This window comes from Bombina bombina, chromosome 4 (genome assembly GCF_027579735.1).
Source record: "Bombina bombina isolate aBomBom1 chromosome 4, aBomBom1.pri, whole genome shotgun sequence".
Taxonomy (NCBI): domain Eukaryota; kingdom Metazoa; phylum Chordata; class Amphibia; order Anura; family Bombinatoridae; genus Bombina; species Bombina bombina.
The window spans coordinates 863,130,598-863,148,328 of record NC_069502.1 but is presented as its reverse complement, the minus strand read 5'-3'; the positions used below and the strand labels follow the sequence as shown (position 1 = coordinate 863,148,328).

The 17,731-nt window shown below is 41.1% G+C and overlaps 1 protein-coding gene across 1 annotated transcript in view; it reads right to left on the bottom strand.

Annotated features, from left to right (window-relative positions):
• The window catches only part of LOC128658004 (uncharacterized), a 170,871-nt gene that overhangs the window by 72,966 nt on the left and 80,174 nt on the right, over positions 1-17,731 (bottom strand). The window contains exons 5-6 of the mRNA XM_053712444.1: positions 4,598-4,705; positions 4,074-4,178 (exon numbers count right to left, since the gene is read on the bottom strand). Coding sequence (XP_053568419.1) covers positions 4,074-4,178; positions 4,598-4,705 — 213 coding nt within the window. The remainder of the gene's footprint in view (positions 1-4,073; positions 4,179-4,597; positions 4,706-17,731) is intronic.

The following is a 17,731-nucleotide window of genomic DNA, read 5'->3' as shown; positions in this document are numbered from 1 at the left end:
ACGAGCAAAGGGGATCGCGTCCGATGCAGCAGTCATAAGACCTAGAATTTCCATGCATAAGGCTACCGAAGGGAATGATTGTGACTGAAGGTTTCGACAAGCTGCAATCAATTTTAGACGTCTCTTGTCTGTTAAAGACAGAGTCATGGACACTGAATCTATCTGGAAACCCAGAAAGGTTACCCTTGTCTGAGGAATCAAAGAACTTTTTGGTAAATTGATCCTCCAACCATGATCTTGAAGAAACAACACAAGTCGATTCGTATGAGATTCTGCTAAATGTAAAGACTGAGCAAGTACCAAGATATCGTCCAAATAAGGAAATACCACAATACCCTGTTCTCTGATTACAGACAGAAGGGCACCGAGAACCTTTGAAAAAATTCTTGGAGCTGTAGCTAGGCCAAACGGTAGAGCCACAAACTGGTAATGCTTGTCCAGAAAAGAGAATCTCAGGAACTGATAATGATCTGGATGAATCGGAATATGCAGATATGCATCCTGTAAATCTATTGTGGACATATAATTTCCTTGCTGAACAAAAGGCAAGATAGTCCTTACAGTTACCATCTTGAACGTTGGTATCCTTACATAACAATTCAATATTTTTAGATCCAGAACTGGTCTGAAGGAATTCTCCTTCTTTGGTACAATGAAGAGATTTGAATAAAACCCCATCCCCTGTTCCGGAACTGGAACTGGCATAATTACTCCAGCCAACTCTATATCTGAAACACAATTCAGAAATGCTTGAGCTTTCACTGGATTTACTGGGATACGGGAAAGAAAAAATCTCTTTGCAGGAGGTCTCATCTTGAAACCAATTCTGTACCCTTCTGAAACAATGTTCTGAATCCAAAGATTGTGAACAGAATTGATCCAAATTTCTTTGAAAAAACGTAACCTGCCCCCTACCAGCTGAGCTGGAATGAGGGCCGCACCTTCATGTGGACTTAGAAGCAGGCTTTGCCTTTCTAGCAGGCTTGGATTTATTCCAGACTGGAGATGGTTTCCAAACTGAAACTGCTCCTGAGGATGAAGGATCAGGCTTTTGTTATTTGTTGAAACGAAAGGAACGAAAACGATTATTAGCCCTGTTTTTACCTTTAGATTTTTTATCCTGTGGTAAAAAAGTTCCTTTCCCACCAGTAACAGTTGAGATAATAGAATCCAACTGAGAACCAAATAATTTGTTACCCTGGAAAGAAATGGAAAGTAGAGTTGATTTAGAAGCCATATCAGCATTCCAAGTCTTAAGCCATAAAGCTCTTCTAGCTAAAATAGCTAGAGACATAAACCTGACATCAACTCTGATAATATCAAAAATGGCATCACAGATAAAATTATTAGCATGCTGAAGAAGAATAATAATATCATGAGAATCATGATTTGTTACTTGTTGCGCTAAAGTTTCCAACCAAAAAGTTGAAGCTGCAGCAACATCAGCCAATGATATAGCAGGTCTAAGAAGATTACCTGAACACAGATAAGCTTTTCTTAGAAAGGATTCAATTTTCCTATCTAAAGGATCTTTAAACGAAGTACCATCTGACGTAGGAATGGTAGTACGTTTAGCAAGGGTAGAAATAGCCCCATCAACTTTAGGGATTTTGTCCCAAAATTCTAACCTGTCAGACGGTACAGGATATAATTGCTTAAAACGTTTAGAAGGAGTAAATTAATTACCCAATTTATCCCATTCTTTGGAAATTACTGCAGAAATAGCATTAGGAACAGGAAAAACTTCTGGAATAACCACAGGAGATTTAAATACCTTATCTAAACGTTTAGAATTAGTATCAAGAGGACCAGAATCCTCTATTTCTAAAGCAATTAATACTTCTTTAAGTAAAGAACGAATAAATTCCATTTTAAATAAATATGAAGATTTATCAGCATCAATCTCTGAAACAGAATCCTCTGAACCAGAAGAGTCATCAGAATCAGAATGATGATGTTCATTTAAAAATTCATCTGTAGGGAGAGAAGTTTTAAAAGATTTTTTACGTTTACTAGAAGGAGAAATAACAGACATAGCCTTCTTGATGGATTCAGAAACAAAATCTCTTATGTTATCAGGAACATTCTGCACCTTAGATGTTGAAGGAACTGCAACAGACAATGGTACTTTACTAAAGGAAATATTATCTGCATTAACAAGTTTGTCATGACAATTAATACAAACAACAGCCGGAGGAATAGCTACCAAAAGTTTACAGCAGATACACTTAGCTTTGGTAGATCCAGCACTAGACAGCGATTTTCCTGTAGTATCTTCTGACTCAGATGCAACGTGAGACATCTTGCAATATGTAAGAGAAAAAACAACATATAAAGCAAAATTGATCAAATTCCTTAAATGACAGTTTCAGGAATGGGAAAAAATGCCAAAGAACAAGCTTCTAGCAACCAGAAGCAATGAAAAATGAGACTTAAATAATGTGGAGACAAAAGTGACGCCCATATTTTTTAGCGCCAAATAAGACGCCCACATTATTTGGCGCCTAAATGCTTTTGGCGCCAAAAAATGACGCTACATCTGGAACGCCGACATTTTTGGCGCAAAATAACGTCAAAAAATGACGCAACTTCCGGCGACACGTATGACGCCGGAAACGGAAAAGAATTTTTGCGCCAAAAAAGTCCGCGCCAAGAATGACGCAATAAAATGAAGCATTTTCAGCCCCCGCGAGCCTAACAGCCCACAGGGAAAAAATAGTCACATTTTTGAAGGTAAGAAAAAATGAATAATTTAAATGCATAATCCCAAATATGAAACTGACTGTCTGAAAAATAAGGAAAGTTGAACATTCTGAGTCAAGGCAAATAAATGTTTGAATACATATATTTAGAACTTTATAAATAAAGTGCCCAACCATAGCTTAGAGTGTCACAGAAAATAAGATTTACTTACCCCAGGACACTCATCTACATGTTTGTAGAAAGCCAAACCAGTACTGAAATGAGAATCAGCAGAGGTAATGGTATATATAAGAGTATATCGTCGATCTGAAAAGGGAGGTAAGAGATGAATCTCTACGACCGATAACAGAGAACCTATGAAATAGACCCCGTAGAAGGAGATCACTGCATTCAAATAGGCAATACTCTCCTCACATCCCTCTGACATTCACTGCACGCTGAGAGGAAAACCGGGCTCCAACTTGCTGCGGAGCGCATATCAACGTAGAATCTAGCACAAACTTACTTCACCACCTCCATCGGAGGCAAAGTTTGTAAAACTGAATTGTGGGTGTGGTGAGGGGTGTATTTATAGGCATTTTGAGGTTTGGGAAACTTTGCCCCTCCTGGTAGGAATGTATATCCCATACGTCACTAGCTCATGGACTCTTGCTAATTACATGAAAAATATTACGAATTAGATTGTTTGTGTCATCATAAGTGCCTATGATCCTAACCACATCTTTTGTTTGATCTCTCCTATTGCCCACATTGTTTTCAATTAGCAGTGTAGATCTAGCCACTTCTTTAGCCCTCTGGTATGCTTTTGTTAGGCACCGATTTGGGTATCCTCTCTCTCTGAATCTTTTTTCTCAGTTCCTGAGCTTCTTTCTCAAAATCCTCATCTGGGCTGCAGTTTCTTTTGACCCTCAAGTATTGCCCTGTTGGAATACCCATTTTCTGGCTTTTATGGTGGAAACTGTTCCATTGTAGAAGACTATTAGTTTATGTACTTTTTCTATATAGTTTTGTGTTCAAAGTGCAATCTTTCACTTTACAAATCATTAAATTTAATCTCGTGTGCACTCACCTGTAACCCACAAATACACAACACCCATGCTACCTTTATTCCTCAGACACATGCACACTCACCTGTAAACCTGTATCCTGGAGACACAGTACACATGTTAACTCACCTGTAGCCTGTGTCCCTGAGACACAACACACATGCACACTCACCTGTAACACTCATGCACACTCATATGTAACCCATATACCTCAGACACAACATGCATGCACACTCACCTGTGACCTGCATCCCTCTGGCTCAACACACGTGCACACTCACCAGTATCCTGTGTCCCTCAGACACACCACAAGTGCACACTCACCTGGGCTGATACGGTCACTGGTTTCCTCATATTGTGATTCCAGCTGATGCCTCACAAACAGATCTTCTGTTATCTTAACTTTCACTATATCAGCGTTATCTTCATCTGTACAAATAAATCAGATTCAGTTTTTATATCATATGATCTAGTTTTTTTTATACCTTTATCTTAAAACAGTTTGTGTATTTCCCAGACAGACAATAACAGCAAATACACATTTTTTTTTTATTGTGAGCTTCTGATCCAGTATAAAAATACAAAATGAACTAAACAAGGGTTAAACTCATTTTGTTACCTGTGCTTATAAACCAGACAGTAAACTACAAGGGAGAGCAGTAAGTAACTGGGTGCACAGCCCCGGCAGACTCTCACGTATTACTACTCACCGGCAGGGAGGGAGAGCAGTAAGTAACTGTGTGCACAGCCCCGGCAGACTCTCACATATTACTACTCACCGGCAGGGAGCGAGAGCAGTAAGTAACTGTGTGCACAGCCCCGGCAGACTCTCACGTATTACTACTCACCGGCAGGGAGGGACCAATGTATTTCAGTCTGATGACTATTCATGTCATCTGTCTCATCCTCTTCCTTCACATTTAATAGCCCAGTGCCCGGGTTTTCCTCTTGACTACCTGTAATTAAAACAGGAAATTACATTTTTTGTACACAGATTTATTATAACCAGACCCGTTTAACATATTTTGTCTCTTAATTTTTAAAGGAAACTGATTAATAATTATAAAACAAATAGGTGTTCAGCAATGACATCCGCACTACCTTTAATTACCCTGTATTATGAGTGTTGGGGACAATGGAATAATTCATAGGAACATGTATATTGGGGACAATGGAAGTCGCCTTTTGGTGCTTTCAAAAGAAGAAAAGATGCCAGAGAGTGCTTAAAGGGACAGTAAATACCAATTTTCATATAACTGCATGTAATAGACACTACTATAAAGAATATTATGCACAGATGCTGATCTACAAATCCAGTATATAACCTTTTAAAAACTTACTTAGAAGCTCCTAGTTTAGCACTTTTGATTAGGTTGACTGGAACACCCAGTGAAAGCAGACATTACCCCCCTCCCGCGCATATGACAATACCCTTTACACAAACAGGAGCAAGCTGGAGTACGTATACATCAGTATACTCCTAAAACTTTGGGGCTTGGTTAGGAATCTGAAAATCAGCACAATGTTATTTAAAAATAATCAAATCTATACATTTTTTAAAAATAAAAAAAAAACCTGTATGGGCTATATAAATGGATCATCTACAAAACAGTTATGCAAAGAAAAATCTAGTGTATAATGTCCCTTTAAATACAGATTCCTGCTCCTAAGTAATCTCTACAGACACTTAAGTAGTTGAGTATAGATTCCAGTCCTCGTGCACTGCAGTTACTACTCCACCAGTTCCAGGACTAAACCTCAGAATATTTCCTGTGTACTATTGTATATCAGTGTATCAGCACACACAGCCTGTCTATGTGACTCACACCCAGTACTACTGCAGCTGTACTGCTATAATTATACTGTGTATCAGCACACACAGCTTGTCTATATGACTCAGACCTAGTACTACTGCAGCTGTAGTGCTATAATTATACTGTGTATCAGCACACATAGCTTGTCTATGTGACTCAGACCCAGTACTACTGCAGCTGTAGTGCTATAATTATACCGGTGTATCAGCACACACAGCTTGTCTATGTGACTCAGACCCAGTACTACTGCAGCTGTAGTGCTATAATTATAATGTGTATCAGCACACACAGCTTGTCTATGTGACTCACACCCAGTACTACTGCAGCTGTAATGCTATAATTATACCTGTGTATCAGCACACACAGCCTGTCTATGTGACTCACACCCAGTACTACTGCAGCTGTAGTGCTATAATTATACTGTGTATCAGCACACACAGTATGTCTATGTGACTCACACCCAATACTACTGCAGCTGTAGTGCTATAATTATACTGTGTATCAGCACACACAGCTTGTCTATATGACTCAGACCTAGTACTACTGCAGCTGTAGTGCTATAATTATACCTGTGTATCAGCACACACAGCTTGTCTATGTGACTCAGACCAGTACTACTGCCGCTGTAGTGCTATAATTATACCTGTGTATCAGCACACACAGCTTGTCTATGTGACTCAGACCAGTACTACTGCAGCTGTAGTGCTATAATTATACTGTGTATCAGCACACACAGCTTGTCTATGTGACTCACACCCAGTAATACTGCAGCTGTAGTGCTATAATTATACCTGTGTATCAGCACACACAGCTTGTCTATGTGACTCAGACCCAGTAATACTGCAGCTGTAGTGCTAGAATTATACCTGTGTATCAGCACACACAGCTTGTCTATGTGACTCAGACCAGTACTACTGCAGCTGTAGTGCTATAATTATACCTGTGTATCAGCACACACAGCTTGTCTATGTGACTCACACCCAGTACTACTGCAGCTGTAGTGCTATAATTATACTGTGTATCTGCACATACAGCTTGTCTATGTGACTCAGACCCAGTACTACTATAGATGTAGTGCTATAATTATACCAGTGTATCAGCACACACAGGTTGCCTATGTGACACACACCCAGTACTACTGCAGCTGTAGTGCTATAATTGTACTGTGTATCATCACACACAGCTTGTCTATGTGACTCAGACCAGTACTACTGCAGCTGTAGTGCTATAATTATACCTGTGTATCAGCACACACAGCTTGTATATGTGAGCTCAGACCCAGTACTACTGCAGCTGTAGTGCTATAATTATACCTGTGTATCAGCACACACAGCTTGTCTATATGACTCAGACCTAGTACTACTGCAGCTGTAGTGCTATAATTATACCTGTGTATCAGCACACACAGCCTGTCTATGTAACTCACACCCAGTACTACTGCCGCTGTAGTGCTATAATTATACCTGTGTATCAGCAAACACAGCTTGTCTATGTGACACAGACCCAGTACTACTGCAGCTGTAGTGCTATAATTATACCTGTGTATTAGCACACACAGCTTGTCTATGTGACTCACACCCAGTACTACTGCAGCTGTAGTGCTATAATTATACCTGTGTATTAGCACACACAGCTTGTCTATGTGACTCACACCTAGTACTACTGCAGCTGTAGTGCTATAATTATACCTGTGTATTAGCACACACAGCTTGTCTATGTGACTCACACCCAGTACTACTGCAGCTGTAGTGCTAAAATTATACTGTGTATCAGCACACACTGCTTGTCTATGTGACTCACACACAGTACTACTGCAGCTGTAGTGCTATAATTATACTGTGTATCAGCACACACAGCTTGTCTATGTGAGATCAGACCCAGTACTACTGCAGCTGTAGTGCTATAATTATACTGTGTATCAGCACACACAGCTTGTCTATGTGACTCACACCCAGTACTACTGCAGCTGTAGTGCTATAATTATACCCATGTATCAGCACACACAGCTTGTCTATATGACTCAGACCTAGTACTACTGCAGCTGTAGTGCTATAATTATACCTGTGTATCAGCACACACAGCCTGTCTATGTAACTCACACCCAGTACTACTGCCGCTGTAGTGCTATAATTATACCTGTGTATCAGCAAACACAGCTTGTCTATGTGACACAGACCCAGTACTACTGCAGCTGTAGTGCTATAATTATACCTGTGTATTAGCACACACAGCTTGTCTATGTGACTCACACCCAGTACTACTGCAGCTGTAGTGCTATAATTATACCTGTGTATCAGCACACACAGCTTGTCTATGTGACTCACACCCAGTACTACTGCAGCTGTAGTTCTATAATTATACCTGTGTATTAGCACACACAGCTTGTCTATGTGACTCACACCCAGTACTACTGCAGCTGTAGTGCTAAAATTATACTGTGTATCAGCACACACTGCTTGTCTATGTGACTCACACACAGTACTACTGCAGCTGTAGTGCTATAATTATACTGTGTATCAGCACACACAGCTTGTCTATGTGAGATCAGACCCAGTACTACTGCAGCTGTAGTGCTATAATTATACTGTGTATCAGCACACACAGCTTGTCTATGTGACTCACACCCAGTACTACTGCAGCTGTAGTGCTATAATTATACTGTGTATCAGCACACACAGCTTGTCTATGTAACTCAGACCCAGTACTACTGCAGCTGTAGTGCTATAATTATATATGTGTATCAGCACACACACAGCTTGTCTATGTGACTCAGACCCAGTACTACTGCAGCGCTATAATTATACTGTGTATCAGCACACACAGCTTGTCTATGTAACTCAGACCCAGTACTACTGCAGCTGTAGTGCTATAATTATATCTGTGTATCAGCACACACACAGCTTGTCTATGTGACACAGACCCAGTACTACTGCAGCTGTAGTGCTATAATTATACCCCTGTATCAGCACACACAGCTTGTCTATGTGACTCAGACCCAGTACTACTGCAGCTGTAGTGCTATAATTATACCTGTGTATCAGCACACACAGCCTGTCTATGTAACTCACACCCAGTACTACTGCCGCTGTAGTGCTATAATTATACCTGTGTATCAGCAAACACAGCTTGTCTATGTGACTCAGACCCAGTAATACTGCAGCTGTAGTGCTATAATTATACCTGTGTATCAGCACACACAGCTTGTCTATGTGACTCACACCCAGTACTACTGCAGCTGTAGTGCTATAATTATACCTGTGTATCAGCACACACAGCTTGTCTATGTGACTCAGACCCAGTAATACTGCAGCTGTAGTGCTAGAATTATACCTGTGTATCAGCACACACAGCTTGTCTATGTGACACAGACCCAGTACTACTGCAGCTGTAGTGCTATAATTATACCCCTGTATCAGCACACACAGCTTGTCTATGTGACTCAGACCCAGTACTACTGCAGCTGTAGTGCTATAATTATACCTGTGTATCAGCACACACAGCCTGTCTATGTAACTCACACCCAGTACTACTGCCGCTGTAGTGCTATAATTATACCTGTGTATCAGCAAACACAGCTTGTCTATGTGACTCAGACCCAGTAATACTGCAGCTGTAGTGCTATAATTATACCTGTGTATCAGCACACACAGCTTGTCTATGTGACTCACACCCAGTACTACTGCAGCTGTAGTGCTATAATTATACCTGTGTATCAGCACACACAGCTTGTCTATGTGACTCAGACCCAGTAATACTGCAGCTGTAGTGCTAGAATTATACATGTGTATTAGCACACACAGCTTGTCTATGTGACTCAGACCCAGTAATACTGCAGCTGTAGTGCTAGAATTATACCTGTGTATCAGCACACACAGCTTGTCTATGTGACACATACCCAGTAATACTGCAGCTGTAATGCTATAATTATACCTGTGTATCAGCACACACAGCTTGTCTATGTGACTCACACCCAGTGCTACTGCAGCTGTAGTGCTATAATTATACCCATGTATCAGCACACACAGCTTGTCTATGTGACTCACACCCAGTACTACTGCAGCTGTAGTGCTATAATTATACTGTGTATCAGCACACACAGCTTGTCTATGTGACACAGACCCAGTACTACTGCAGCTGTAGTGCTATAATTATACCTGTGTATCAGCACACACAGCTTGTCTATGTGACTCAGACCCAGTACTACTGCAGCTGTAGTGCTATAATTATACCTGTGTATCAGCACACACAGCTTGTCTATGTGACTCACACCCAGTACTACTACAGCTGTAGTGCTATAATTATACTGTGTATCAGCACACACAGCTTGTCTATGTGACTCAGACCCAGTACTACTGCAGCTGTAGTGCTATAATTATACCTGTGTATCAGCACACACAGCTTGTCTATGTAATTTAGACCCAGTACTACTGCAGCTGTAGTGCTATAATTATACCCATGTATCAGAACACACAGTTTGCCTATGTGACACAGACCCAGTACTACTGCAGCTGTAGTGCTATAATTATACCTGTGTATCAGCACACACAGCTTGTCTATGTGACTCACACCCAGTACTACTGCAGCGCTATAATTATACCTGTGTATCAGCACACACAGCTTGTCTATGTGACACACACCCAGTACTACTGCAGCTGTAGTGCTATAATTATACCTGTGTATCAGCACACCCAGCTTGTCTATGTAACTCACACCCAGTACTACTGCCGCTGTAGTGCTATAATTATACCTGTGTATCAGCACACACAGCTTGTCTATGTGACTCGCTGTAGTGCTATAATTAAACCTGTGTATAAGCACACACAACTTGTCTATGTGAGCTCAGACCCAGTACTACTGCAGCTGTAGTGCTATAATTATACCTGTGTATCAGTACACACAGCTAGTCTATGTGACTCACACCCAGTACTAATGCAGCTGTAGTGCTATAATTATATGTGAGATCAGACCCAGTACTACTGCAGCTGTAGTGCTATAATTATACCCTGTGTATCAGCACATACAGCTTGTCTATGTGACACAGACCCAGTACTGCTGCAGCTGTAGTGCTATAATTATACCTGTGTATTAGCAAACACAGCTTGTCTATGTGACTCAGACCCAGTACTACTGCAGCTGTAGTGCTATAATTATACCTGTGTATCAGCACACACAGCTTGTCTATGTGACTCAGACCCAGTACTACTGCAGCTGTAGTGCTATAATTATACCCATGTATCAGCACATACAGTTTGTCTATGTGAGATCAGACCCAGTACTACTGCAGCTGTAGTGTAAGGGTGCACGATTAATCGCATGATGCGATTAATCGCGATTTAAAACTGCCACAATATGAAACCGCCAGGGTATGCGATTTTCTAAAAAAAATATGGCTTTTCTTTCTAAAGACGGAGGCGCAGTCCTCCAGGCTTGCATTGTATAAGGGAGGTTGAGAGGCGGACCAGTGGATGGCTGTGGGCGGACCTCAGAATGCCTGCGAAACGGCCATTATTGCAAAGTGTGTGGCAGATAACGGAGCAGCGGCGGACACAACAGGCCTTCATCTGGGAGATGTGTGGCGGTGATCAAGCGGTGGTGTGGCGGTGGAACAAGCGCTCAAAATTGTGAGCAATAAAGCGAGTACAAAAAATCTAATGTGCCACATCAATTCCGACGTTGGTGGCGGAAGATTAGGGGTTAATAAGTGTCGGCAGGTAGTGACGACATTGGGGGCGGCAGATTAGGGGTTAATAAATGTAGGTAGGTGGCAGCGATGTTAGGGGTGGCAGATTAGGGGTTAATAAGTGTAGGTAGGTGGCGGCGACATTGGGGGCGGCAGACTAGGGGTTAATAAGTGTAATGTAGGTGCCGGCGATGTCGGGGGCAGCAGATTAGGGGTGTTTAGACTCAGGGTTTATTTTAGGGTGTTAGGTGTAAACATAAATTTTGTTTCCCCATAGGAATTAATGGGGTTGCGCTACGGAGCTTTACGCTCCTTTATTGCAGGTGTTAGGCTTTTTTTTAGCCGGCTCTCCCCATTGATGTCTATGGGGAAATCGTGCACGAGCACATAAAACCAGCTCAAAGCAGCGCTGGTATTTGTGTACGGTATGGAGCTCAATTTTGCTCAACGCTGCCATATTGCCTGCTAACACCGGGTTTTTGCAAACCTGTAATAGCAGCGCTATAGGGAAGTGAGAAGTGACAATAACTTGCAAGTTAGTACCGACCGCTCATAACGCAAAATTCGTAATTAATTTAATTTTATTGTAATGTTAGTTTTTAGTGTAAGGCAGGTTAGGTTTTATTTTACAGGTAACTTTGTATTTATTTTAACTAGGTAGTTAGTAAATAGTTAATAACTATTTACTAAAGTCTACCTAGTTAAAATAAATACAAACTTACCTGTGAAATAAAATAAAACCTAAGATAGATACAATGTAACTATTAGTTATATTGTAGCTAGCTTAGGTTTTATTTTATAGGTAAGTATGTATTTAGTTTTAAATAGGAATTATTTAGGTAATAATTGTAAGTTTTCTTTAGATTTATTTTAATTATATTTAAGTTAGGGGGTGTTAGGGTTACGTTAGGGTTAGGTTTAGGGGTTAATAGGTTTTTTATAGCGGCGGTGTGGGTAGACGGCAGATTAGGGGTTTTTAATATTTAAATAGTGTTTGCGATGCGGGAGGGCGGCGGCTTAGGGGTTAATAGGTTTATTATAGTGGCAATGATGTCGGGAGCGGCGGAATACATTTTTTCAGTGGCGGCGATGTCCGGAGCAGCAGATTAGGGTTAATAATTTTATTATAGTGTTTGCGATGCGGGAGGGCCTCGGTTTAGGGGTTAATAGGTAGTTTATGGGTGTTAGTGTACTTTGTGACAGTTTAGTTGTGAGTTTTATGTTACAGCTTTGTAGCGTAAAACTCATAACTACTGACTTTAGATGGCGGTACGGATCTTGTCATTTTAGGCTGTACCGCTCACTTTTTGGCCTCACAGCAAAACTTGTAATACCGGCGCTATGGAAGTCCCATTGTAAAGGGACTTTTCTTAAAGTGCGGTACTGACGTTGCGTTACGGCCAAAAATGTGTGCGGTACACCTATTCTGACAAGACTTGTAATAGCGGCATTAGGGAAAAAGTATCGTTATGGGCCATAACAATGCTTTTTCACTCATAACGCCAAACTCGTAATCTAGCTGAAAGAAAATAGCTAATAGAAGTCAATTGTGAATGTTGTTTAAAATTGCATTCTCTATTGCTCTATCTGATTTAGAACAGAAATTATATAAATTTATGTAATGAAGAAAAAAAAGTTGTTTTTACTTTAGGAAGTCCCTCTCAGTCCCTTACTGTGGGTGTTTGTTGTCTTTCAAAACAGTTAAACTTGTCTCCCCTGACCCCCCTACCATTCTATGTCTATGTTTTCTTCCCTCCCACAACCTTATTCTATGGGGTCAATTTATTATTGTGCGGACGGACATGATACGTTGTAGCGTATAATGTCCGCCGCACATCGATAAATGCCGACAGCATTCGCTGTCAGTATTTATCATTGCACCAGCAGTTCTTGTGAACTGCTGATACAATAACACCCCCTTTAGATTTGTGGCCAATCGGTCGCTAGCAGGAGGTGTCAATCAACCCGATCGTATTTGATTGGGCTGATTGATGTCCGAAGCAGCATCCGCTGATTCATAAATCGACCCCTATAACTCTTTTATGTTAAACCAACAGCAAAGACTGCCTGTGTGTCGTGTCCTATCAAATTCAACAAAGTCAGCCAACAGCTGGGGTTCCAGCCCGTTTCTTCTACAACAGCAAGGTCATCCACATCCTGCAGCCTGTTTCTTCTTCTACAACAGCAAGGTCATCCACATCCTGCAGCCTTTGTTTCTCTACAACAGCAAAGTCATTCATTCATCCAGGATTCCAGCCTGTCTCTTCTACAACAGCAAAGTCATCCTGCAAGTACACTGCAAGCCAGTGTCTTCTACAACAGCAAGGTCAGTCATCCAAAGGCAGTATCTTCTACAATAGCAAGGTCGGTCATCCAAAGCCAGTGTCTTCTACAACAGTAAGGTCAGTCCTCCAGAGCCAGTGTATTCTACAACTGCAAGGTTAGTCTCCTGCAGTGAAAGCCAGTGTTGCCTCAGTCTCAAATAAACATGATGATGAGCAAGCCCATTGTTGTCTTCTTTATATTCAATTCATTTCAAGTGTAAGCCTGTGGTCTCTTGTCTCTCAATCCAGGTGACTGCATCATCAGACCCATTGTTGTCTTTTTTTATATTCAACTAGTGCAAGAATGTGGTCTCTTCAATCCAGGTGACTGCATTATCAAGCCCAATCTTGTCTTTATATTCAAGTGCAAGCCTGTGGTCTCTTCAATTAAGGTGATTGCATCATCAAGGCCATTATTGTCTTCTTTATATTCAAGTACAAGTCTGTGGTCTCTTGTCTCTCAATCCAGGTGACTGCATCATCAAGCCCAATCTTGTCTTCTTTATATTCAAGTGCAAGCCTGTTGTCTCTTCAATCAAGGTGACTGCATCATCAAGCCCATTGTTGTCTTCTTTATATTCAAGTGCAAGCCTGTGGTCTCTTGGCAGAAGCAGATCAATCCTTCTTCTTGTTCCAAAAAAATAGAGATTCGAAAATCTTTAGGAAGCTTTTTCAAGACTGCTTCCGTAGCATCATCTCTGCAACTTAAAGAAGCTATACTAGCATCATCAGAGCTAAGCTAACAGCTAACTGCATCATCAAGCCCATTCAATTGTTGTCTTTCGATTCAAGTGCAAGCCTGTGGTCTCTTGTCTCTTATTGTGCCACCCTACTGATCCTGGCAGTGTGTGTGTAGTATAATCTCATTTTTCGTGGCAGCTGGCAGTGTGTGCGGTAGACGGTAGCATAAATCTCATTTTTTGTGCCAGTTGGCAGAGTGTGCGGTAGATAAAATTCAAGATGAGTTCTGAAAAGCTGTCCGTGTCCAACAATAACGATGATGATGACTTGTTGGTGCCAAAGAAAAATTCAACATCACTTGTTTGGGAATATGTTGGATTCCGAAAAGATGATGTGACACAGAACCACAGTGTATAGCAAAAAAAAAAAAAAAAACCCAGACAGCGAAAAGACAACACAAAAATGCTCTGAAGGCCAAGTTGAGCAACAATCAATCATAAAGGCATTTGCAAGCATCACCATATGAGAAGACCTAAAAAGGCATAGAGAAATAACCAACGCTATTGCATATTATATATGCAAAGACATGGTGCCTGCATACACGGTTAGTAAAGAAGGCTTCAAAAAAATTATACACACACTCGACAAGAGATACCAACTGCCATCTTGCAATTACTTCTCAGTAGTTGCAATCCCAGAAATGTATGCAAAATGCAAAGCTGTGGTTGAATCTGAGATAAAACAATTGAAATACTATGCAACAACAACAGATATGTGGTCAAGCCGAACAATGGAGCCATATATGAGTTTAACCGTGCACTTTATCAATGATGATTTTGAGATTAGGAGGCCTATTTAAGAAATGTCTTGCGGACCTGATCCGATAGTGCGGATCAGGTCCGCAAGACATCGCTGAATGCGGAGAGCAATACGCTCTCCGTATTCAGCATTGCACCAGCAGCTCACAAGAGCTGCTGGTGCAATGCCGCCCCCTGCAGACTTGCAGCCAATGAGCCGCCAGCAGGGGGTGTAAATCAACCCGATCGTACTCAATCGGGTTGAATTGTTGCGATTCCTGTCCGCCTGCTCAGAGCAGGCGGACAGGGTTATGGAGCAGCGGTCTTTGTGAGCTTGATAGAGCTTGATAGATAGGCCCCAAAAAGTCTATGCTTGTAAACATCATACTTTCCTTCTGACCACACTGGAGAGAATGTGGCCAAAGGTTTGAGAGATGCTTTGGCCTCATGGGGACTCCGTAAGGAGCAACAAGTATCAATCACCACAGACAATGGCACAAACATCGTCAAGGCTGTTGCTCTGAATAAATGGACAAAACTACAGTGTTTTGGGCACAGGTTGCATCTTGCTATTGAAAATGCAGTGAAAGATAAGCCTCGCATTTCTAGAGCCACAGACTTGTGCAAGAAAATTATTTGACATTTCTCACACAGCTGGAAAAAGATGGCTTTAACTCGAGCCCAGGAAGAACTTCAACTGCCAAAGCATTCACTTATAACAGAGTGCCCAACAAGGTGGAGCTCAAGACAACAGATGATATAGAGAGTTTTAGAGCAACAAAGAGCATTGACTCAGGTTCTCTCTGCAGACAGAAAAAAACAGACATCTGGTTCCACAATGGCAGGAGACTGATGTTCTTAAACCTGTGAGTAAGGCACTGGGTCAAGTTCAAGATTTTACTGATGCCCTTTCTGGAGAGAACTATATCAGTGTATCATATCTGAAAACAGTTCTGCATCTATAAAACACAAAGATACTGGCTCTGGAGGAAGATGATTCTGACCTGCCCAAGACACTGAAATCCAAAATTCTAGAATATATGAATATAAATTACGAAGATGAAGATACTCAAGATCTGCTAGATATGGCATAATTCCTTGATCCACAATTCAAGACAAGCTACATAAATGTGTATACAATTCCAAGCATCAAGGCTAGGGTGATGTCTGATATGGCCATTGTGTCTGAGCAACACGTTGTGCAGGAGCCAAGTCAAGAAATCAGCAGTCCCCCATGCAAAATAAATATAGAAGACACAGTGCCAGCAACTGCAGCAGATGGTCCTCCTCCCGCAAAGAAATCAAGAAATTCTTTAGTAAGCTTTTTCAAGACTAAGTTTGCTGCACCATCTCTGCAACTTGAAGAAGCCATAGTATCAGAGCTGAACAGCTACCTGCTTTCTCCCTCCATTGATAGTGAGAAAAATCCTCTGCAATGGTGGAAACTACATCAGATTAACTTTGCCAAATTGAGCAAGCTTGCACAAAAATATCTTTGTGTTCCTGCAACTAGTTAACCATCAGAAAGGGTGTTTAGCACAGGAGGAAATGTGACCTGTCAACATTCATGCTTGAAGCCAGAAATGGTACTACATAATCAAATGGTTTTTTTTTTTATCAAAAAACCTAATCATCAGCAAACAATGCAAAGTTTTTAAGTTATATATTTATGTTTTTCTCTTATTTTTAATATAGTAAATAATATTATATATTTATTATCATTAAAATTGATGATTACTTATGTAATTTTATCTTTTTTTAAATTATTTATTTATATTCCATCAAATTAGACAAAGAAAAAACAGAATTTATGTTTACCTGATAAATTGCTTTCTCCTACGGTGTGTCCGGTCCACGGCTTCATCCTTACTTGTGGGATATTCTCATTCCCTACAGGAAATGGCAAAGAGAGCACACAGCAAAAGCTGTCCATATAGCCCCCCCTCTGGCTCCGCCCCCCAGTCATTCGACCGACGGTTAGGAGAAAAAGGAGAAACCATAAGGTGCCGTGGTGACTGTAGTGTACAGAAAATAAAAAATTTAAACCTGACTAAAAGCCAGGGCGGGCCGTGGACCGGACACACCGTAGGAGAAAGCAATTTATCAGGTAAACATAAATTCTGTTTTCTCCTACATTGGTGTGTCCGGTCCACGGCTTCATCCTTACTTGTGGGAACCAATACCAAAGCTTTAGGACACGGATGAAGGGAGGGAACAAGTCAGGTAACCTAAATGGAAGGCACCACAGCTTGCAAAACCTTTCTCCCAAAAACAGCCTCCGAAGAAGCATAAGTATAGAATTTGTAAAATTTGGCAAATGTATGCAGAGAAGACCAAGTCGCTGCCTTACAGATCTGTTCAACAGAAGCCTCGTTCTTGAAGGCCCATGTGGAAGCCACAGCTCTAGTAGAGTGAGCTGTAATTCGTTCAGGAGGCTGCCGTCCGGCAGTCTCATAAGCCAATCGGATGATGCTTTTCAGCCAAAAGGAAAGAGAAGTAGCAGTAGCTTTCTGCCCTCTCCTCTTACCAGAATAAACGACAAACAAGGATGATGTCTGTCTGAAATCCTTTGTTGCTTCTAAATAGAATTTTAAAGCACGGACCACATCTAGGTTGTGTAACAAACGTTCCTTTTTCGAAACTGGATTCGGACACAGAGAAGGAACAACTATTTCCTGGTTAATAT